The sequence below is a fragment of the Pristiophorus japonicus genome, chromosome 15 (assembly GCF_044704955.1).
Source record: "Pristiophorus japonicus isolate sPriJap1 chromosome 15, sPriJap1.hap1, whole genome shotgun sequence".
In the NCBI taxonomy this organism is placed as follows: Eukaryota; Metazoa; Chordata; class Chondrichthyes; family Pristiophoridae; genus Pristiophorus; species Pristiophorus japonicus.
In genome coordinates this window covers 14,034,238-14,058,126 of record NC_091991.1, presented here as the reverse complement: position 1 = coordinate 14,058,126, position 23,889 = coordinate 14,034,238, and the positions used below count along the sequence as shown (strand labels likewise).

The 23,889-nt window shown below is 47.9% G+C and overlaps 1 protein-coding gene across 4 annotated transcripts in view; it reads left to right on the top strand.

The window, feature by feature from the left end:
* Positions 1–23,489, top strand: part of LOC139280617 (tetraspanin-9-like) — a 230,992-nt gene extending 207,503 nt beyond the window's left edge. For all 4 annotated transcript variants that reach the window (XM_070900177.1, XM_070900178.1, XM_070900175.1 and 1 more), the window contains 4 exons: positions 9,902–10,003; positions 10,467–10,598; positions 10,688–10,771; positions 19,343–23,489. In XM_070900177.1, the coding sequence (XP_070756278.1) occupies positions 9,902–10,003; positions 10,467–10,598; positions 10,688–10,771; positions 19,343–19,414 (390 nt within the window). In that variant the 3' untranslated portion in view covers positions 19,415–23,489. The remainder of the gene's footprint in view (positions 1–9,901; positions 10,004–10,466; positions 10,599–10,687; positions 10,772–19,342) is intronic.
* The last annotated feature ends 400 nt before the right edge of the window (positions 23,490–23,889 follow it).

Genomic DNA, 23,889 nt, shown 5'->3' with positions numbered 1-23,889 from the left:
CCCTTATCCTTAGACTGTGACCCCTGGTTCTGGACTTCCCCAACATTGGGAACATTCTTCCTGCATCCAACCTGTCCAAACCCGTCAGAATTTTAAACGTTTCTATGAGGTCCCCTCTCACTCTTCTGAACTCCAGTGAATACAAGCCCAGTTGATCCAGTCTTTCTTGATAGGTCAGTCCCACCATCCCGGGAATCAGTCTGGTGAATCTTCGCTGCATTCCCTCAATAGCAAGAATGTCCTTCCTCAAGTTAGGAGACCAAAACTGTACACAATACTCCAGGTGTGGCCTCACCAAGGCCCTGTACAACTGTAGAAACACCTCCCTGCCCCTGTACTCAAATCCCCTCGCTATGAAGGCCAACATGCCATTTGCTTTCTTAACCGCCTGCTGTACCTGCATGCCAACCTTCAATGACTGATGTACCATGACACCCAGGTCTCGTTGCACCTTCCCTTTTCCTAATCTGTCACCATTCAGATAATAGTCTGTCTCTCTGTTTTTACCACCAAAGTGGATAACCTCACATTTATCCACATTATACTTCATCTGCCACGCATTTGCCCACTCACCTAACCTATCCAAGTCACTCTGCAGCCTCATAGCAGCTCACACTGCCACCCAACTTAGTGTCATCCGCAAATTTGGAGATACTACATTTAATCCCCTCGTCTAAATCATTAATGTACAATGTAAACAGCTGGGGCCCCAGCACAGAACCCTGCGGTACCCCACTAGTCACTGCCTGCCATTCCGAAAAGTACCCATTTACTCCTACTCTTTGCTTCCTGTCTGACAACCAGTTCTCAATCCACGTCAGCACACTACCCCCAATCCCATGTGCTTTAACTTTGCACATTAATCTCCTGTGTGGGACCTTGTCGAAAGCCTTCTGAAAGTCCAAATATACCACATCAACTGGTACTCCTTTGTCCACTTTATTGGAAACATCCTCAAAAAATTCCAGAAGATTTGTCAAGCATGATCTCCCTTTCACAAATCCATGCTGACTTGGACCTATCATGTCACCATTTTCCAAATGCGCTGCTATGACATCTTTAATAATTGATTCCATCATTTTACCCACTACTGAGGTCAGGCTGACCGGTCTATAATTCCCTGCTTTCTCTCTCCCTCCTTTTTTAAAAAGTGGGGTTACATTGGCTACCCTCCACTCGATAGGAACTGATCCAGAGTCAATGGAATGTTGGAAAATGACTGTCAATGCATCCGCTATTTCCAAGGCCACCTCCTTAAGTACTCTGGGATGCAGTCCATCAGGCCCTGGGGATTTATCGGCCTTCAATCCCATCAATTTCCCCAACACAATTTCCCGACTAATAAAGATTTCCCTCAGTTCCTCCTCCTTAATAGACCCTCTGACCACTTTTATATCCGGAAGGTTGTTTGTGTCCTCCTTAGTGAATACTGAACCAAACTACTTGTTCAATTGGTCTGCCATTTCTTTGTTCCCCGTTATGACTTCCCCTGATTCTGACTGTAGGGGACCTACGTTTGTCTTTACTAACCTTTTTCTCTTTACATACCTATAGAAACTTTTGCAATCCGCCTTAATGTTCCCTGCAAGCTTCTTCTCGTACTCCATTTTCCCTGCCCTAATCAAACCCTTTGTCCTCCTCTGCTGAGTTCTAAATTTCTCCCAGTCCCCAGGTTCGCTGCTATTTCTGGCCAATTTGTATGCCATTTCCTTGGCTTTAATACTATCCCTGATTTCCCTTGATAGCCACGGTTGAGCCACCTTCCCTTTTTTATTTTTACGCCAGACAGGAATGTACATTTGTTGTAATTCATCCATGCGGTCTCTAAATGTCTGCCATTGCCCATCCACAGTCAACCCCTTAAGTATCATTAGCCAATCTATCTTAGCCAATTCATGCCTCATACCTTCAAAGTTACCCTTCTTTAAGTTCTGGACCATGGTCTCTGAATTAACTGTTTCATTCTCCATCCTAATGCAGAATTCCACCATATTATGGTCACTCTTCCCCAAGGGGCCTCGCACAATGAGATTGCTAATTAATCCTCTCTCATTACACAACACCCAGTCTAAGATGGCCTCCCCCCTAGTTGGTTCCTCGACATATTGGTCTAGAAAACCATCCCTTATGCATTCCAGGAAATCCTCCTCCACCGTATTGCTTCCAGTTTGGCTAGCCCAATCTATGTGCATATTAAAGTCACCCATTATAACTGCTGCACCTTTATTGCATGCACTCCTAATTTCTTGTTTGATGCCCTCCCCAACATCACTACTACTGTTTGGAGGTCTGTACACAACTCCCACTAACGATTTTTGCCCTTTAGTGTTCTGCAGCTCTACCCATATAGATTCCACATCATCCAAGCTAATGTCTTTCCTAACTATTGCATTAATCTCCTCTTTAACCAGCAATGCTACCCCACCTCCTTTTCCTTTTATTCTATCCTTCCTGAATGTTGAATACCCCTGGATGTTGAGTTCCCAGCCCTGATCATCCTGGAGCCACGTCTCCGTAATCCCAATCACATCATATTTGTTAACATCTATTTGCACAGTTAATTCATCCACCTTATTGCGGATACTCCTTGCATTAAGACACAAAGCCTTCAGGCTTGCTTTTTTAACACCCTTTGTCCTTCTAGAATTTTGCTGTACAGTGGCCCTTTTTGTTCTTTGCCTTGGGTTTCTCTGCCCTCCACTTTTCCTCATCTCCTTTCTGTCTTTTGCTTTTGCCTCATTTTTGTCTCCCTCTGTCTCCCTGCATAGGTTCCCATCCCCCTGCAATATTAGTTTAACTCCTCCCCAACAGCACTAGCAAACACTCCCCCGAGGACATTGGTTCCGGACCTGCCCAGGTGCAGACCGTCCGGTTTGTACTGGTCCCACCTCCCCCAGAACCGGTTCCAATGCCCCAAGAATTTGAATCCCTCCCTGCTGCACCACTGCTCAAGCCATGTATTCATCTGCGCTATCCTGCGATTCCTACTCTGACTAGCACGTGGCACTGGTAGCAATCCCGAGATTACTACTTTTGAGGTCCTACTTTTTAATTTAGCTCCTAGCTCCTTAAATTCGTTTCGTAGGACCTCATCCCTTTTTTTACCTATGTCGTTGGTACCAATGTGCACCACGACAACTGGCTGTTCTCCCTCCCATTTCAGAATGTCCTGCACCCGCTCCAAGACATCCTTGACCCTTGCACCAGGGAGGCAACGTACCATCCTGGAGTCTCGGTTGCGTCCGCAGAAACGCCTATCTATTCCCCTCACCATCGAATCCCCTATCACTATCGCGCTCCCACTCTTATTCCTGCCCTCCTTTGCAGCAGAGCCACCTACGGTGCCATGAACATGGCTGCTGCTGCCCTCCCCTGATGAGTCATCCTCCCCAACAGTACTCAAAGCAGTGTATCTGTTTTGCAGGGGGATGACCACAGGGGACCCCTGCACTATCTTTCTTGCACTGCTCTTCCTGCTGGTCTTCCATTCCCTATCTGGCTGTGGACCCTTCTCCTGCGGTAAGACCAACTCACTACACGTGATACTCACGTCATTCTCAGCATCGTGGATGCTCCAGAGTGAATCCACCCTCAGCTCCAATTCCGCAACGCGGACCGTCAAGAGCTCGAGGCGGATACACTTCCCACACACGTAGCGCCCAGGGACACCGGAAGTGTCCCCGAGTTCCCACATGGTACAGGAGGAGCATATCACATGGCCGAGCTCTCCTGCCATGTCTTAACCTTAGATACCCTTAAATTGGTAATAACAATGTTGCAGTTCACTTACTGATATAAAAAAGAAAAGAAAAGCTACTTACCAATCACCAGCCAATCACTTACCACATTGGCTGTGACGTCACTTTTTGATTACTTTCTACTTCTATTTTGCTTTCTCTCCCGCTGTCGCTGCACCGGTACGCTTTTGATAGGTCGCTCCCCTCTCACCAACTGCTGCTGGCTCTCGATCTCCCGCTGGGCTTTTGATAGGTCGCTCCCCTCTCACCAACTGCTGCTGGCTCTCGATCTCCCGCTGGGCTTTTGATAGGTCGCTCCCCTCTCACCAACTGCTGCTGGCTCTCGATCTCCCGCTGGGCTTTTGATAGGTCGCTCCCCTCTCACCAACTGCTGCTGGCTCTCGATCTCCCGCTGGGTTTTTGATAGGTCGCTCCCCTCTCACCAACTGCTGCTGGCTCTCGATCTCCCGCTGGGCTTTTGATAGGTCGCTCCCCTCTCACCAACTGCTGCTGGCTCTCGATCTCCCGCTGGGCTTTTGATAGGTCGCTCCCCTCTCACCAACTGCCGCTGGCTCTCGATCTCCCGTTTGGATCGGGATTGAGGGCACCGCACCCACTCGGGGACAGGCCATGTAAAGGGGCGTATGGAGCACAAGGCTGCCACTGTGAGGCGTGAAGGGGTCACAGGCAACAATCATGATAGCAACACTTTCACCCAAACTCAACAGACGTGAGCGCCCTGAACCCGTGCTGCTATAATCACCGTAGCCCGATTCACACTCGCCCGGATAGTGAGCCTTGCGTAGAGTCCCACCGCTCGACGAACCTCCTCCTCCCCCAGTGTCGCGCACGGGCAGCCACTCCCTCCATCCTGAACAAGGACCCACACACCCAACTATTGAGGCCCGACATTGGGAGTGAAGATTCATTGAATTGATTGACGTGGAATTAAGAGTAGACGGGACCGTGACATTGTTACGTTTCACACACAAGAATCCAAGGAATGGCTAAATTAAAGCAGCCACTTGAGGGAAAGGTCATTTCGAGGTGACATCTTGACACCACTGATCAATAATTGACCGCTCTGGAAACCCAAGTCGAAGCTTATTGCTGCCCAAAGGCTCTTGGGGCCAATTTGCTGATGGAATTGATGGCCATTGGGGAAAGGAGGCATCAATTAATGTTTGACCTTCGCCCCACACTCGGTTTTGTCAATCACTGGGGCAACAAACCAATAGCTGCATTTCAAATAATTCTTCAAATGTATGCACTCGATCCCAGGAAATATCTCTCAACTGCGGCAGAATTAAAAAGATCAAAGCTCACCTCGTGACAGCGCCCTCGCCTCATCTTTCCAATCACATTGAATGGTACAGCACAGAAGAGGAGGCTGTTGGGCCCATCTCCTTTCAATCAGCGTGGCCTCCTTTTCCTTTTATGTGAAATATAACAATGTCCCATCTACTTCCAATTCCACATCAGTTGATTCAAACTTTTGGATAATTCGGCGATGTAGTACAGCTAAACCGTGTGGAGTTACGAAGAATTGAATGAGCATGAAAACAAAAATAAACTAGATTAATAGCAGGATTTCATTTTAATAGCAAGTTGAAAAACTGGAGCAAATTCAATTAACCTTCTCTCCCCAGTGTAGGGCCTCAGTATTTGGGTATGTGGCTACAGAACATGTCCTATAGTTATTGTGTTATAGCCCTCTCCCAATGTGGGTACAGTGACCCTATAGTGTTACAGTCCTCTCCCCTCTCCCAGTGTGGGTACAGTGACCCTATAGTGTTACAGTCCTCTCCCCTCTTCCAGTGTGGGTACAGTGACCCTATAGTGTTACAGTCCTCTCCCCTCTCCCAGTGTGGGTACAGTGACCCTATAGTGTTACAGTCCTCTCCCCTCTTCCAGTGTGGGTACAGTGACCATATAGTGTCACAGTCCTCTCCTCTCTTCCAGTGTGGGTACAGTGACCCGATAGTGTTATAGCCCTCTCCCCTCTCCCAGTGTGGGTACAGTGGCCTTATTGTGTGAGGAGTGTTGCAGAAGGGAGGAATTCAAATTCCTGGGATATTGGAACCGGTTCTGGGAGAGGTGGGACCAGCACAAACCGGACGGCCTGCACCTGGACAGGACCGGAACCAATATCCTAGAAGGACTGTTTGCTAGCGCTGTTGGGGAGGGGTTAAACTAATATGGCAGGGGGATGGGAACCTAAGCAGGGAGGCAGAGGGAAGTAGAATGGGGGCAGAAGCAAAAGATAGAAAGAAGAAAAGTAAAAGTGGAGGGCAGAGAAACCCAAGGCAAAAATCAAAAAGGGCCACATTACAGCAAAATTGTGTTTAAAAAGACAAACCTGAAGGCTCAATGCGAGGAGTATTCGTAATAAGGTGGACGAATTATCTGCACAGGCAGCAATTAATGAATATGATATAATTGGAATCACGGAGACATGGCTCCAGGGTGACCAAGGCAGGGAACTCGACATCCAGGGGTATTCAACATTCAGGAAGGATAGACAGAAAGGAAAATGAGGTGGGGTAGTGTTGCTGGTTAAAGAGGAAATGAATGCAATAATAAGGAAGGAGATTAGCTTGGATGACGTGGAATCCGTATGGGTGGAGCTGCGGAATACCAAAAGACAGAAAACGCTAGTTGGAGTTGTGTACAGACCACCAAACAGTAGTAGTGAGGTTGGGGACAGCATCAAGCAAGAAATTAGGGACACGTGCAATAAAGGGTACAGCAGTTATCATGGGCGACTTTAATCTACATATAGATTGGGCTAACCAAACTGGTAGCAATACGGCGGAGGAGGATTTCCTGGAGAGTATTAGGGATGGTTTTCTAGACCAATATGTCGAGGAACCAACTAGAGGGCTGGCCATCTTAGACTGGGTGATGTGTAATGAGAAAGGACTAATTAGCAATCTTGTGCGAGGCCCCTTGGGGAAGAGTGATCATAATATGGTAATATTAAGATGGAGAGTGACACAGTTAATTCAGAGACTAGGGTCCTGAATTTAAGGAAAGGTAACTTCGATGGTATGAGGCGTGAATTGGCTAGAATAGACTGGCAAATGATACTTAAAGGGTTGATAGGCAATGGCAAACATTTAAAGATCACATGGATGAACTTCAACAATTGTACATCCCTGTCTGGAGTAAAAATAAAACGGGGAAGGTGGCTCAACCGTGGCTAACGAGGGGAATTAAGGATAGTGTTAAATCCAATGAAGAGGCATATAAATTGGCCTGAAAAAGCAGCAAACCTGAGGATTGGGAGAAATTTAGAATGCAGCAGAAGAGGACAAAGAGTTTAATTAGGAAGGGGAAAATAGAGTATGAGAGGAAGAATGCCAGGAACATAAAAACTGATTGCAAAAGCTTCTATAGATATGTGAAGAGAAAAAGATTAGTGAAGACAAATGTAGGTCCCTTGCAGTCAGATTCAGGTGAATTTATAATGGGGAACAAAGAAATGGCAGACCAGTTGAACAAATACTTTGGTTCTGTATTCATGAAGGAAAGCACAAATAACCTTCCGGAAGTACTAGGGGACTGAGGGTCTAGTGAGAAGGAGGAACTGAAAGGTATCCTTATTGGGCGGGAAATTGTGTTGGGGAAATTGATGGGATTGAAGGCTGATAAATCCCCGGGAACTGATAGTCTGCATCCCAGAGTACTTAAGGAAGTGGCCCTAGAAATAGTGGATGCATTGGTGATCATTTTCCAACAGTCTATCGACTTTGGATCAGTTCCTATGGACTGGAGGGTAGCTAATATAACACCACTTTTTAAAAAAGGAGAACAAGAGAAAACGGATAATTATAGACTGGTTAGCCTGACATCGGTAGTGGGGAAAATGTTGGAATCAGTTATTAAAGATGAAATAGCAGCGCATTTGGAAAGCAGTGACAGGATCGGTCCAAGTCGGCATGGATTTATGAAAGGGAAATCATGCTTGACAAATCTTCTGGAATTTTTTGAGGATGTAACTAGTAGAGTGGACATGGGAGAACCAGTGGATGCGGTGCATTTGGACTTTCAAAAGGCTTTTGACAAGGTCCTACACAAGAGATTGGTGTGCAAAATCAAAGCACGTGGTATTGGGTTGAATGTACTGACGTGGATAGAGAACTGGTTGGCAGACAGGAAACAGAGAGTCATGATAAACGGGTCCTTTTTAGAATGGCAGGCAGTGACTAGTGGGGTGCTGCAGGGTTCAGTGCTGGGACCCCAGCTCTTTACAATATACATTAATGATTTAGATGAAGGAATTGAGTGTAATATCTCCAAGTTTGCAGATGACATTAAACTGGGTGGCGGTGTGAGCTGTGAGAAGGACGCTAAGAGGCTTGGACAGGTTAGGTGAGTGGGCAAATGCATGGCAGGTGCAGTATAATGTGGATAAATGTGAGGTTATCCACTTTGGGGGCAAAAACACCAAGGTAGAATATTATCTGAATGGCGGCAGATTAGGAAAAGGGGAGGTGCAACGAGACCTGGGTGTCATGGTTTATCAATCATTGAAAGTTGGCTTGCAGGTACAGCAGGCGATGAAGAAGGCAAAAATGGTATGTTTGCCTTCATAGTTAGGGGATTTGAATAAGGGAGGTCTTACTGCAGTTGTACAGGGCCATGGTGAGGCCTCACCTGGAATATTGTGTTCAGTTTTGGTCTCCTAATCTGAGGAAGGACGTTCTTGCTGTTGAGGGAGTGCAGCGAAGGTTCACCAGACTGATCTGATTCCTGGGATGGCTGGACTGACATATGAGGAGAGACTGGATCAACTGGGCCTTTATACACGAGTTTAGAAGAATGAGAGGGGATCTCATAGAAACATATAAGATTCTGACGGGACTGGATAGGTTAGATGCGAGAAGAATGTTCCCGATGTTGGGGAAGTTCAGAACCAGGGGACACAATCTTAGGATAAAGGGTAGGCCATTTAGGACTGAGATGAGGAGAAACTTCTTCACTCAGAGATTTGTTAACCTGTGGAATTCTCTACCGCAGAGAGTTGTTGAGGCCAGTTCATTGGATATATTCAAGAGGGAGTTAGATATGGCCCTTACTGCAAAAGGAATCAAGGGGTATGAGAGAACGCAGGAAAGGGGTACTGAGAGAATGATCAGCCATGATCTTTCGAATGGTGGAGCAGGCTCGAAGGGCCGAATGGCCTACTCCTGCACCTATTTTCTATGTTATAGCCCTCTCCCAGTGTGGGTACAGTGACCCTATAGTGTTATAGCCCTCTCCCAGTGTGGGTACAGTGATCCTATAGTGTTATAGCCCTCTCCCAGTGTGGGTACAGTGACCCTATAGTGTTATAGCCCCCTCCCCTCTCCCAGTGTGGGTCACGCTCCAGCTCATCCAATCCAACAACAACAAATTATATTTCTGTCGTGCCTTTCATAACCTCAGGATGTCTCGAAGTGCTTTACAGCCAATTAAGTACTTTTGGAGTGTAGTCACTGTTGTAATGTAGGAAACGTCGAAGCCAATTTGCACACAGCAAGCTCCCACAAACAGCAATGTGATAATGACCAGATCATCTAATTTGTTATGTTGATTGAGGGATAAATATCGGCCCCAGGACACCAAGGATAACTCCCCTGCTCTTCTTCGAAATAGTTCCATGGGATCTTTAATGTCCAAAAGATGGCCCCTCTGACCGTGTAGCGCTTCCTCAGCACTGCACTGGGCGTGTCAGCCAAGATTTTTGTGCTCAAGTCCCTGGAGTGGGACTTGAACCCACAACCTTCTGAATCAGAGGCGAACGGAGTTTGTGGCGGGGACTGAAAACAATGGCTTCGGTCTTCCCAATGGGTGTAACACATTCCCTGGGTGCCACAAAAATCTTCTTTTATATTTTGTAAAACAATATTCCAACAATGGTGCCTATTCAATTTACACTTTATATACATAGTTCTTTTATTTTGTTTCAAATTCTGTGTATATGGAGAATGGTGGTGTTGCAGTCACTGAACGGCTCCCTTGGACCTTGGCCCCAATATTAGCCTGGGCGACGCGGGAGTGGGGGGGCGGGGGAGGGGGGGGCCACGTGGGAGAGGGGTCAACACGATGCTGCAGTGTGACTTGCGATTCCCTGGCGTCAGGCCCTACCTCAACTACAGGCTCTCCTTGTTGTCCAACAGGTAGCGGAGTATGCACGGGCGGATCTGAAGATAGGGCTCAAATTCTACGGATCAGAGGGGAATGTTGGACTCACCAATGCGTGGAACATCATTCAGACAGAAGTACGTATCAGTGAGTGGGGCAGAGTTTCCTCACATCTTGCCCATTAATGTCTTCATACTGCACGCAGTGAATCAACACTCTCATTCTCCACTCCTCCCATCTCTTTCCCCGTCTCATACCTTGACCCGACCCGGCAAACCCCCCTCTCTCTCTCTCCCTCTCTCTCTCTCTCTCTCTCTCTCTCTCTCTCACACTCACTCTCACACTCACACTCACACTCACACTCACACTCACTCACACTCACACTCACACTCACACTCACACTCACACTCACACTCACACTCACACTCACACTCACACTCACACTCACACTCACACTCACACTCACACTCACACTCACACTCACACTCCCCTTCTCTCTCTCGCTCCCCCCCCCCCCTCCCCTTCTCTCTCTCGCTCTCTCTCTGCCCATCCCTGCTCAGTACCATTACAGTGAAGTGTGTTTCTCTCTCTCTCTCGCAGTACGAGTGTTGCGGTGTGGATAACTCCACTGACTGGGATCCAGTGCTGGGCGATAACATTGTCCCCGACTCCTGCTGCAAGGAGTACAGCAAAGATTGTGGACAGAACAGCCCCAGCAAGTGGTTTGTGCCGGTAGGTGTGCGATTATTCAGGATCCCGCTCGGAGTGAAGTGTTTGCGATGTTGTGTGAGGCAGGGTGCTAACGCCTGTCTTTGTTTCAGGGTTGCTACAATGAGATCGAGGAGTTGATTGAGCAGCAGACAGTTGTTCTCGGGTCCATTGCGATGTCCATTGTGGTGATACAGGTAAAGCGCGGCTTGAAAATGGCAACCAGCAGCCGCAAATCCTCTGGCATTCGTCTGCGCGATCCACCAGTTCCCAGACCCCAGTCTGTGGCTGGGCCAGTGGGGTGTCTAGACTCCCAGACTGGAGTCTGTGGCTGGGCCAGTGGGGTGCCTCGACTCCCAGACTACAGTCTGTGGCCAGGTGTCTGACGGTGTAGACTCCCAGGCCCTGAATGGGGAGGGGGTTGACCTCGGCCCAAATCGGGGGGGGGGGGGGGGTTGTAGTTATTGTAATATTTGGGGTGCAGGCCCGAGGGAACATCGGAGAAGCTTTCAGCAGATGTGGAGTGCACGCGGGCTGAGAGAGGCAGACATGGCGGAATTCCTGAGCTACTCTTCCCTCCCCTCCCCCCCCCCGATCCCTCCCTCAGACCCCCCCCCCCCCCAACTACCCTCCCTGAGACTCTCTTTCCCTCCCCCCCCCTCCATCCCGCGCCCCCCAAACTCTCCAGTGAGAATCACTTGCTACTCATTCACCAGCCTGTGAGAATCTTTCACTCTTTACCCTCAGGAAACATTTAGTCATTTTGAAAACTTCGGTTCGATTCCCCTTCACAGTCTCTGCGCCAGAGGAAGAAGCCGGAGTTTTCAAGCCTTTCTACTTCTCGAACCTCTTATTCCCACTCTTTTTGGTCTCCAAATAGACCACCCTTCCTTTGACTATACTTTTATTATTTATTCCTTGCCCCTTTTATTCCCTTTATTCGATCTCTGTACTTTCTGTATTCAGCATGGTTCTCGACTGTGACATTAAGCATATATTTGTCATAACCTTTCTTTGTCAGTTCATTTTAACCTCCATATCTGAGGTCATCCAGGGAGCTCTACCTTTGATTGCCTTCCTTTTCCCCCCTCACGAGAACGTGTCTACAGTGTACCCAAACCATCTCCTCTTTGAAGGCCTCCCATTGCTCAATTACTGTTTTACCTGCCAATTTTTGATTCCAATCCGCACGGGCCAGATCCCTTTTCAACCCACTGAAATTAACCCTACTCCAGTTAAGTATTTTTACATTTGTCCTTTTCCATATCTATTCTAAACCCGATGACATCCTGACCACTGTTCCCCAAATGCTCTCCCACTGAAACTTGCCCCACTTCATTCCCCAGCGAGGCTTCCTTCCTCGTTGGGCTGGAAACACACTGAGCAAGAAAGTTCTCGTGTACACTTTTCAGGATCCCCTCCCCCTCTTTGCCCTTTACACTGTCACTATCCCAGTCTATGTTAGGATAATTGAAGTCCCCCATTATCACTACCTTGTAGTTCTTGCATCTTTCTGTAATGAGTGCGCAAATTTTCTCCTCTATCGCCTTCCCACTATTTGGTGACCTAACCGCTCCTCTATTGTTCCTTAATTCTAACCAAACAGACTATCTTTAACCCCTCACATACATGAAACCTCTCGAGTGCTGTAATCAATACTGAGAGCTCACCCTTCCTTTTGGTGAAATATTTTCTCATTATTTTGATTGAATCAGTAAGGCAGCAGCTTCACAGAATGTTACGTCCTTTAAATTGATCCAGGCCTAGAAACAGAATGTAGCAATGCAGATTTCAAAACTTTAAAGCACTATCGGAGTTGTTGATTCTGATCTTTTACGACCGCCATGTGTGCTGGCCGCAAGCAGCCAGGTGTGCGCAGGCTGGGCTGCTTCTGGGACGCGTGGTGATGCTGCTGTAACCACGAGCGGCCAGAGTGACCCTCCCCAGTTAGGGAAGGCACCCTGCCTTGCAGAAACTAAACTGAAGCGGGTGTGTGGAGAGTGTCTCTGGGCTAACACTGAGTCACCATACTGCTTCATGCATTAAACCGATGCTGACGATCCAAGCAATCTCTCTGAATATCAGCATACAGGTAGGACGAGGCCAGCGGCACCATCGCGCCTGTCCCAGTCATGATACAACTAGGTGCCATTAGCCCTGGTCGTCCCACCCACTTATAGTCCTGGGAGAGGCAAAAAAAACATGCATTTAAAAAGAGCCCTTGGCCAATCCAGGGAACTCCCTCTCCAGCTCGCTGGAGGCAATCTAAATGAGTTTCAGGAGATCACAGTGACCGTAAGAAACAGACCCAACATCCCACCGACCTTCTGTACACACCAATGTCAAGCCACAGAGAGAAATACGCCCAGCTCCTTTCTGAAGGTGGCTCCCTAAAACGAGCAGATGGGAGCAGAAAGTTGCAAAGGGACATCGATAGATTCAGTGAGTGGGCAAGCCTGTGGCAGATGGAGTTCAATGTGGGGAAGTGTGAGGTCATCCACTTTGGACCCGAGAAAGAGCAATCAAAGTATTTTCTAAATGTTGAGAAGCGAGGAACTATGGAGGAGCAGAGAAATAAGAACATAAGAATTAGAAGCAGGAGTCGACCATTCGGCCCCTCGAGCCTACTCCGCCACTCTGAGATCATGGCTGATCTTCTCTCTCAACTCCACTTTCCTGCACTATCCTCCTATCCCTTGATTCTCTTAATATTCAAAAATCTATTGATCTCTGTTTTGAATATACTCAACGACTGAGCCTCCACAGCCCTCTGGGGCAGAGAATTGCAGAGATTCACCATCCTCTGAGTCAAGAAGTTTCTCCTCATCTCAGTCCTAAATGGCCGACCCCTTATTCTGAGATTGTGACCCCTGGTTCTCGACTCCTCCGCCTTGCGTGACCCCAGTCCGAACGTGGAATGAAGCACAAAAACATGGCAGAGAAGCACTACTGGCGAAGATTCATGACCTCATCTCTCTTAGCTGGTAGGTGGAGATCATGCCAGGAGATCTCGTAGACGCTGTAATTGTGACCATCTTCAAGAAAGGTGACAAGTCCGACTGCGGTAACAATAGATGAATCTCCCTGCTGTCGACCACTGGGAAAATCATTGTAAGAATCCTCCTCAATTGCCTTCTCCCTGTGGCTGAAGAGCTCCTCCTACAGTCACGATGCGGATTCTGCCCACTAAGGGGCACAACGGACATGATCTTCATGGCGTGGCAGATACAAGAGAAATGCAGGGAACAGCACCAACCCTTGTACATGGCCGCCTTTGACCTCACAAAAGCCTTCGACATTGTCAACCGTGATGGATTATGGAGCGTCCTCCTCAGATTCGGCTGCTCTCAAAAGCTTATCACCAGCCTATGTCTGCTCCACGATGACATGCAAGCTGTGATCCTGACCAATGGATCCATCACAGACCCATACCACGATTGGACCGGGGTCAAGCAAGGCTGTGTCATCGCACCAATGCTCTTCTTGATCTTCCTTGCTACAATGCTCCATCTCGCCCTCAGCAAGCTCCCCGCTGGAGTGGAGCTAAATTTACAGGACAAACGGGAATCTGTTCAATCTCCGCCGCCTCCAGGCCAGATCCAAGGTCGTCCCATCCTCCATCATCGAATTACAGTATGCAAACGATGCTTGCGTCTGCACACACTCGGAAGCAGAACCCCAAGCCATCGTCAACACCTTCACCGAGGCATGGGTCTTACACTAAATCTCCGTTAGACAAAGGTCTTCTCCCAACCTGCCCCCACCACACAGCTCTGCCCCCAGATTATCAAAATCTACGACAAGGCCTTGGACAATTGAGACCATTTTCCATACCTCAGGAGCCTACTGTCAACAAGAGCAGACATTGATGACGAGATACAACACCGCCTTCGAAAGAGAGTGTTTGAAAACCAGGACCTCAAACCCAGCACCAAGCTCATGGTCTTCACAGCAGTGATGATACCTGCGCTCATATAAGGTTCAGAGACATGGATTATGTATAGCAGGCACCTCAAAACACTGGATAAGTACCACCAATGTTGCCTCCGCAAGATCCTGCAAATCCATTGGCAGGATAGGCACACCAACATCTGTGTTCTTGCTCAGGCCAACGTCCCTAGCATAAAAGCATTGACCACACTCGATCAGCTCTGCTGGACAGACCACATCGTCCACATGCCTGACACGAGACTCCCAAAACAGGCGCTCTACTCAGAGCTCCGACACGGCAAGTGAGCCCCAGGTGGGCAGAGGAAACATTTCAAGGACACACTCAAAGCCTCCTTTAAAAAAGTGCAACATCCCCATCGATGCCTGGGAATCCCTGGCCCAAGACTGCCCAAAGTGGAGGAAGAGCATCCGGGAGGGCACTGAGCACCTCGAGTCTCTGCTGAGAGCATGCAGAAGCCAAGCGTCGACAGCGGAAAGAGCGTGCGGCAAACCAGTCCCACCCACACGTTCCTTCAACCACCGTTTGCCCCACCTGTGACAGAGACTGTAGGTCCCGCATTGGACTCTTCAGTCACCTGAGAACTCACTTTTAGTGTGGATGCAAGTCATCCTCGACTCCGAGGGACTGGCTATGATGATGATGATTACCCTTGTTACATGCACCTCCGGGAAATAGGCCCTTTCTATCCATTATATCTAGGCCCCTCATAATGCTATACACTTCAATGAGGTCTCCCCTCAGCCTCTGTTCCAAGGAAAACAAACCCAGACTATCCAATCTGTCCTCATAGCTTGTGCTGCTTTCAAATTTACTCTTTTCTGAATCCTCCCACTGCTCCACCCCCTCCTCCCCTGCCCCTTCATTAGTTTAAAACTCTGTCTATTGCCCTAGTTATTCGATTTGCCAGGACACTGGTTCCAGCCCAGTTTAAGTGGAGACCGTCCCAAAAGAACAGCTCCCTCTTTCCCGTACTGGTGCCAGTGCCCCATGAAGCAAAACCCCAACCTCCCACACCACTCTTTCACCAACACATTTAACCTTCTAATCTGCTTATCCCTATGCTAATTGGTGCATGCCTCAGGTAACAATCCAGAGATTATTACCTTTTTGAGGTTCTGCTTTTTAATTTGGACCTCAACCCCTCAAACTCTCTCAGCAGAACCTCATTCCTATGTCATACCTATGTCATTGGTTCCTACGTGAACCGCAACAACTGGATTCTTCCCTTCCCACTCCAAGTTCTTCTCCAGCCGCGAGCAGATGTCTTTAACCCTGGCACCGGGCAGGAAACATCAATCAATCATAGGCGGTCCTTCGAACGAGGATGACTTGCTCCCACATGAGTTCACAGATGTTTCGATGAAGCCAAGGAAGAGGCATATAATTTTGCTAGAAAAAGCAACAAACCTGAGGACTTGGGAGAAATTAAGAATTCAACAGAGGAAGACTAAGGGTTTAATTAAGAGGGGGAAAATAGAGTACGAGAGGAAGCTTGCAGGGAACATAAAAATTGACTGCAAAAGCTTCTATAAATATGTGAAGAGAAAAAGATTAGTGAAGACAAACGTAGGTCCCTTGCAGTCGGATTCAGGTGAATTTATAATGGGAAATGGCAGACCAATTGAACAAATACTTCGGTTCTGTCACAAAGGATTGTACTAGGACACAGTGGGTCTAGTGAAAAGGAGGAACTGAAGGATATCCTTATTAGGCGGGAAATTGTGTTAGGGAAATTGATGGGATTAAAGGCCGATAAATCCCCGGGGCCTGATAGTCTGCATCCCAGAGTACTTAAGGAAGTGGCTCTAGAAATAGTGGATGCATTGGTGATCATTTTCCAACAGTCTATCGACTCTGGATCAGTTCCTATGGACTGGAGGGTAGCTAATGTAACACCATTTTTTTTTAAAAGGAGGGAGAGAGAAAACGGGTAATTATAGACCGGTTAGCCTGACATCAGTAGTGGGGAAAATGTTGGAATCAATCATTAAGGATGAAATAGCAGCGCATTTGGAAAGCAGTGACAGGATCGGACCAAGTCAGCATGGATTTATGAAAGGGAAATCATGCTTGACGAATCTTCTGGAATTTTTTGAGGATGTAACTAGCAGAGTGGACAAGGGAGAAACCAGTGGATGTGGTGTATTTGGACTTTCAAAAGGCTTTTGACAAGGTTCCGCACAAGAGGAGATTCTGGTGAATCTGTGCCGTGCCCCCTCCAAGGCAGATACATATTTCCTGGCGTGCAGGTCCCAGAGTTGAACGCAGTTACTCCAGATAGAGTCTGACCAGAGCTTTATATAAACTGCAACATCGTTTCCACCAATTGTATTCCACCCTCCTGAGATGATGGCCAACACTCCATTAGTCTTTTAAATTATTTTTTAATACCTGTTCAGTACCTCTTACTATCTGTTTTTATATTTCGTGCTTGTTTACTTTCATAATCTATCTTCCCTCTTTTTTTTTAGTCATTCCTTGCTGGCTTTTAAAAGCTTCCCAATCCTCTGGCCTCCCATTAGTCTTGGCCACATTGTAGACCCTTGTTTTCAATTTGCAGGCTGCAGGCTTTTCCCTCATCCACACAGGCAGCAAGAACCTTCTACCTGTTGTATAAGGACAAATGCCGAGGCTCCTCGAGCACTGCACCTGGGGTCCCCTTACCTGCCTGAATTGCAGTCACACCCTCTTGTCTCTGAGCACTAAGACCTGTGCCACTACCTAACCTATTTCGGGGGGGGGGGAGGCGCTCTAAGTACAGATATCATTAAAAACTGATGGGCAGGTATTAAAAAGTAATTTAAAAGACTAATGGAATGTTGGCCTTCATTTCAGGAGGGTGGAATACAATCTGTGGAAGGGATTATAAAGCTCTGGTCAGACCCCATCTGGAGTAACTGCGTACAGCTCTGGGCCCTGCACCCCAGGAAAATGTATCTGCCTTGGAGGGGGCATGGCACAGATTCACCAGAATGATACCAGGGCTAAAAAGGTTAAATTATGAGGACAGGTTGCATAGACTAGGCTTGTATTCCCTAGAATATAGAAGATTGAGGGGTGATCTAATTAAGGTGTTTAAGACAATTAAAGCATTTGATGGGTAGATAGAGAGAAACTATTTTTGCTGGTGGGAAGGCGGGGGGGGTGGGGGGGGAGTCCAGAACAAAGGGTCATTTTCTTAAAATTAGAGCCAGGCCATTCAGGAGTGATGTCAGGGAGCACTTCTTCACACACAGGGTGGTGGAAATTTGGAACTCACTCCCCCCCCAAAAAGCCGTAGACGCTGGGGGTCAGCTAAAAATTTCAAAACTGAGATTGATAGATTTTTATTGGGTAAGGGTATTAAAGGTTACGGAACCAAGATGGGTAGATTGAGTTACGATGCAGATCAGCCATGATCTAACTGTTGGCGGAGCAGGCTTGAGGGGCTGAATGGCCGCCTCCTGTTCCTGTGAACTGTTGCAGAGAATCACACTCGCCATACTTCCGGGATGAGGGACTTCCGTTATGTGCAGAGACTAGAGAAGTTGCGGTTGTTCACCTTGGAGCAGAGTGATAGAGTAAATAAGGTGAAAATGTTTCTAGTGACCGAAGGGTCGGTAACCAAAGATAATCGGCAAAAGGACCAGAGGGGGAGATGAGGAGAATTGTTTTACGCGGCGAGATGTTGTGATCGGGAATGCGCTGCCTGAAAGGGCGGTAGGAGCAGATTCAATAGTAACTTTCAAATGGGAATTGAAAAGGAGAAATGTACAGGACTGTGGGGAAAGAGCAGGGGGAGTGGGACTAATTGGATCGCTCTTTCACAGCTTTTTCTATGATTAACACTTGTTCCAAGTTTTAACAACTCCTTGCAAAAAATTAAACCTCCTGACATCTAACCGAGTCTTCTGCTTGTACACTTGTCCCCTCGTGATCCCCAACCTGTCTCGCTCAAAAAGTCTGTCCACACAGCCACAGTCCAGACACTTCATCATTTTATACACTTCTATTAAATCTCCTGAAACCTCCACTGTTCTAGATCATTTTCAATTCTAAATGCACTCATTATCATCATAGGCGGTCCCTCGAAGCAAGGATGACTTGCTTCCACGTCAGGTGTTTCAATGAAGGACCTAATATTCCAGATCCCGAACTACATCCTGAAGGGTGGAAGATGCCTGTGCGTGGATTTTTTTTTTAAACATGTGGTGGCCGTTGGTCCAGTGGCAAGGATTACCCAAGACTACTAGAGACCAGCTCTGCTGCACAGACCGAGCGCGCGCGCACATCGCAGTGTGCGCTGTCCCGTGCTGCCCCTGGGCCCTCGGCTCTTCTGGGCCCCGATCACGTCCCTCTACAACTTCTCGCCACTCCTGCTGTACCTCCCCAAGCTCTAATCAGCGACCTGAATCTTGGGGTGACGTCCCTCTTCACTGCCGTTGCTCTCCTGCTCCAGCACTTGCTGCTCCCTGGAGTGGTATCCCGCCGTCCACTCCCTGGCCTGCTCCGATGGTGCTCGTGGGCCGGTCAGCCTGTTGGACCAGGTCGCCACGCTGCTCCTTCCGCTCCCTTGGTGAATGTGGAAATCACACATTCTGAATCACTCTGATCACCATTCCCCAAAACCTGTTGTTCCCTGCTCCTCGCCCATTTCTGTCTCTTGGCGATCATTATTTCCCTATAGCCCCTTCCTGTCTGCTGTTCCGATTTGCGCAGAGATGTTAGCAGAGCTTGGAGGAGGATCCAGATCATTGCTGACTGAAATATAAATTCTTGTCAAATATTGACTGTGTGCTTTCTCTCAGCTGATTAGTGCTGTTTTGTTCTACTGCAGATTCTCGGGATGGCTTTCTCAATGACATTGTTCCATCAAATCTCTAGAAGTGGTAAAAAGTACAAAGCGTAATGTTGGTGCAGGATGACGGGTCGATGTCCTCACGATATTGCGAAGCATTCTTCAGAAACTCAAAGCTTTGCCAGCCAGGCACCACTCTAGTCATCCTCTGCACTTGGAAACCTGCTCCTTGCACAGTTCGGGAGAGATGCTTACTTACCTTTTGCCAAAGAAATCCAATGCGCTAAACGCAGCCAGCCTGTGTGCGGTGACCCTGCAATCTCTCCCCTGCACTCGCTGGCCTCCCTCCCCAAATGCTGCAGCCCACCCTCGCCCTTCAACCCCAGCCCGAACCAGCGTGTGCAAAGGTTGCCGTGACTCACATCTGTGCAACAGGCATGTTTGTTGGCAAAGGAATCCAGCTTTTTTTCCCCTTTTGAAGTGGATTCCGAAGTTACTCCCGTGTCTCGGAGCACAGACAGCACCAGCTCAGTTTGATTGTAAATGTTTCTGTGCTCCTGATCCCTGGGTCGGCACCAGCAAAGTGGATTTTTTTTTTTAAACATGTGTTACAGACACCCCCCTGGAGTTGTGCTGACTGGGAGGGAGGGAAAATGTCTCCGGACTTTGTCTGACCTCCCGGCAAACTGCACTGGCCACTGGGCAGAGAATCAAATCAAAGCTTTCTCTCCTTTGTACAAATACATTCAAAAAGGGAATGCGATGGGTTGGGGTTGGGGGGGGGGGTCCCGGTCAGTAATTGCCCAATGCAGGTAACTAGTAACCCACCGAGTGAGCAGTAGTGTCTCACTAACCTGCTCCAAGTATGATAGAGACTCACTCCGAACTGTCCAATGCCAGCTGCAGAGAAGGAGCTGCTTTGACTAAAGAGCCAGGGATGGGTCTGGCCATCAGCATGTATTCACTTGCTCTTTGCAAACACAAATGAAAGACTTTTTTTAAAGGTAGATTAGGAAATGTATCTTCTAAGTAAATGACGGAGCGTTTTTGTACTGTTTGAACTTTTTATATCGGCTTTTTCTGCTTCACCTCACTGCACAAACCACTGTGTGATCTTTAAGGGCCCCAAATTCTCGGGGTAAGTTTAGGCAGAGTGCCGGCAGCCCAGTGATGATATCTGTGGGTTGCGATGATGTTCAGAAATGACTAACTGGCCAAGATCACCGGCAGCTCGTCCATCAGACTTGTTTGGCAAGTTAGTGAAGATTATGGCTGGGTCTGTGTGGAGCTGTCATGGTGTGAATAATCGGTCAGCTCCTTGAGCAGTTCTGTGTCTAGATGCCGAACCTCTGCAGAGCAATTTCAACAAGTGTCCATGTGTAACTAGTTGGGGGCCACAGGATCAGTTAACCTTTTTAGAACATAAGAAATAGGAGCAGGAGTGGGCCATACGGCCCCTCGCGCCTGCTCCGCCATTTAATACGATCATGGCTGATCTGATCATGGACTCAGCTCCACTTCCCTGCTCACTCCCCATAACCCCTTATCCCCTTATTCTCTCCGGTTGTGTTGCAAGCTGGTGACGGGTGTGAGCTGAATGTTGCTAACTCGGGCTTTGTACACTTGACATCAGAAAAGTGTAACTTGCACCAATCCTGCCTCGGTGAGATTGAATTGTGAATGGCTGTATGTGTCATATTCCCCAATCGGCCAACACTGTCGCCGGCTACGGTCAATCTTTCTCGAGAGGCCTGGGGACTGAAAATAATTGTTTCCAATAAATATGTTTGCAATAAAACAGGAGACTTCTAACTGGGCTGGGTAATAACAAACTCTAGAGTTGCGAAGTTGTGGTTAATGACGGAAGAGTTGAGCCCTCCATCTCCATCAGAGACAGAGCTGGGGGGTTGTCCTGACCACATCGATTCTGCAGAGAAACAAGTCGCCATCCTTCATTCTTTAACCATGCGCGTCTTTATTCAATGAAAGCACAGGCATGGAGCGGAATGTGAGTAGTGAGATATTTACCCAAAGGGATTGAAAGTCAGGCGCCCGATGGTGAAAGGGTTCCTCCCGAGACGAGACCAGGATTGCTCCGGCTGGAAAAGCGGTCCCTGCGGATTGGGATTCCGGATTCCGTGTATGGGGGCAACACCTTATCAACATGCCCAAGCCGGGACATCCCGTTAGAAGTAATTCTTCACCCAACAAGGCACTCGGGGACTCTAGAATGGGCTGTGCGAGGATCTTTAGTTATCAGAATATTTAAGGGGAAAAAATTGATTGTTTTTTGTTAGATTTTTTTTCTCCCCTCTGCCCCAACACCCCCTCCCCCCTTCCCCTCCTACATCCCCTACATACATAAGAAAACAACATAAGAATTAGGAACAGGAGTAGGCCAGCTCCGCCACTCAACAAGATCATGGCTGATCTGGCCGTGGACTCAGCTCCATTTACTACCCGCCCGCTCCCCATAACCCTTAATTCCCTTATTGGTTAAAAATCTATCTGTGATTTGAATACATTCAATGAGCTAGCCTCAACTGCTTCCCTGGGCAGAGAATTCCACAGATTCACAACCCTCTGGGAGAAGAAATTCCTTCTCAACTCGGTTTTAAATTGGCTCCCCCGTATTTTGAGGCTGTGCCCCCTAGTTCTAGTCTCCCCAACCAGTGGAAACAACCTCTCTGCCTCTATCTTGTCTATCCCTTTCATTATTTTAAATGTTTCTATAAGATCACCCCTCATCCTTCTGAACTCCAACGAGTAAAGACCCAGTCTACTCAATCTATCATCATAAGATAACCCCCTCATATCCGGAATCAGCCTAGTGAATCGTCTCTGTACCCCCTCCAAAGCTAGTATATCCTTTCTTAAGTAAGGTGAACAAAACTGCACGCAGTACTCCAGGTGCGGCCTCACCAATACACCCCCTTCTCCCACCTCCCTTCCCCTACACTCTCTCTTGCCTACATCCTCTCCCCTCCCCCCTTCCCTACTCCCCCTCCCTAAACCCTCCGCTCCCCCCCCCCCCGAAGTCAGGAACTTGTAGCTGGCGGTGTGTGGCTGGGTTACTGGTCTATGGGACCTTCGCCAATGCGCCATTTGCCCTGTGATCCTAACTCCATGATCGCACCGAGAGCGGGACCAGCTCGGTTCTGTATTTAAATATTGTGTGTGATATGCTGGGGGAGGGCTCGCCCAGTTCCGCAGCTCCGAGCGGTTCACAGCATCTCTGCTATCGGTCAATGTGACGGTATCGGTCTCCTGGGCAGCCCGAGTGAAACCAGGTCCACCCCCGGGGGAGCTGCTCCTGCTCCCCGTCACACCACTGACTCCTCAATGATCGCCGAGCACTCGGCACTGCCTCCCCTCCCAGTCACCTTGCTGAATAGGCATTGCTCCCCAGCACCCCCAGCCTCTCCCCATCACCCCCCGGCACCCCCAGCCTCTCCCCATCACGCCCCCAGCCCTCCTTGGCACCCCCAGCCTCTCCCCATCACTCCCCCATCACGCCCCCAGCCCTCCCCGGCACCCCCAGTCTCTCCCCGGCATCCCCAGTCTCTCCCCATCACATTCCCCCCAGCCCCTCCCCATCACCCCCGGCACCCCCCCAGCCTCTCCTCATCACCTCTCTCTTCCCTGTGTCAGGGCACTTTGTGGATCTCGGGTCACACAGTGGTTTTCCAATTTAACATTTGCAAATCTTTGGATTTCCACCCTCTGCTTTACAACGAGTTTCTTTCCATTTCTGTACAGGATCAGGCTTTGGACCTCAATGCATTTATTTTATAGCATGTTTTGAATTCATTCATAATCTAGAAATGTTGATGAGCATTGTAAGAAATTATGAAAATGCTGAATTAATTTATATAGCATTTGGCTACAGTTTAACAAACTTTTAAATGGTTTTAAAATATGAGATGATGGAGCTGAATTTCAATACAACTCTGTTCTGTACATTTTCCACTTACTGTTTTATAACTTGGAGCTTGGGGAAAGTTTGTTCAATATTTGCGGGTTTTAGCGCGCTCACAACTTGCTGATAATAAAGATGATGAAACCACCCTTGCTCCAGGCAGCTTTGAGCAGAGGCCCTGAATAAATGCTCAGTGATTATCAAACATGTGTAAAGAATGAGTGATCGTTGTCAGTATTGAAAGTTAATTAAAGCATTTAGGCTGTATCTTGTCAGTCAATATTTTTTGTCATACAAATCCTGATTGTAACCCTGCAGTTTTGTTAAATAATTCTATTGACTTTTAAATTCTTGTGGACAGTTCTAACTAGCAGTGGGTTGTGTTAAGTTACCAAATCCCCCAACTCCTGCTGAGAGCAATTACGGAGTGCGCTTGATCGGCAATTTTTAAATTGGAAAATCACTCACTCAGACTTCAGATTAATTCCTCCAAGTTTTACTTTACTGTTTAATCTGTATTTGCTCACACGGTGACTTAACACACCAGCTCTGGGTAAAACGAGTGAAAGTATTTAAATAGTGAGTGATTAATGAAAACCTGAACTCTGAGAGGGGGGGCATTGTAAATGTTGGTGTTTCCCCCAGATTGGGGGGCACGGTTTAATGT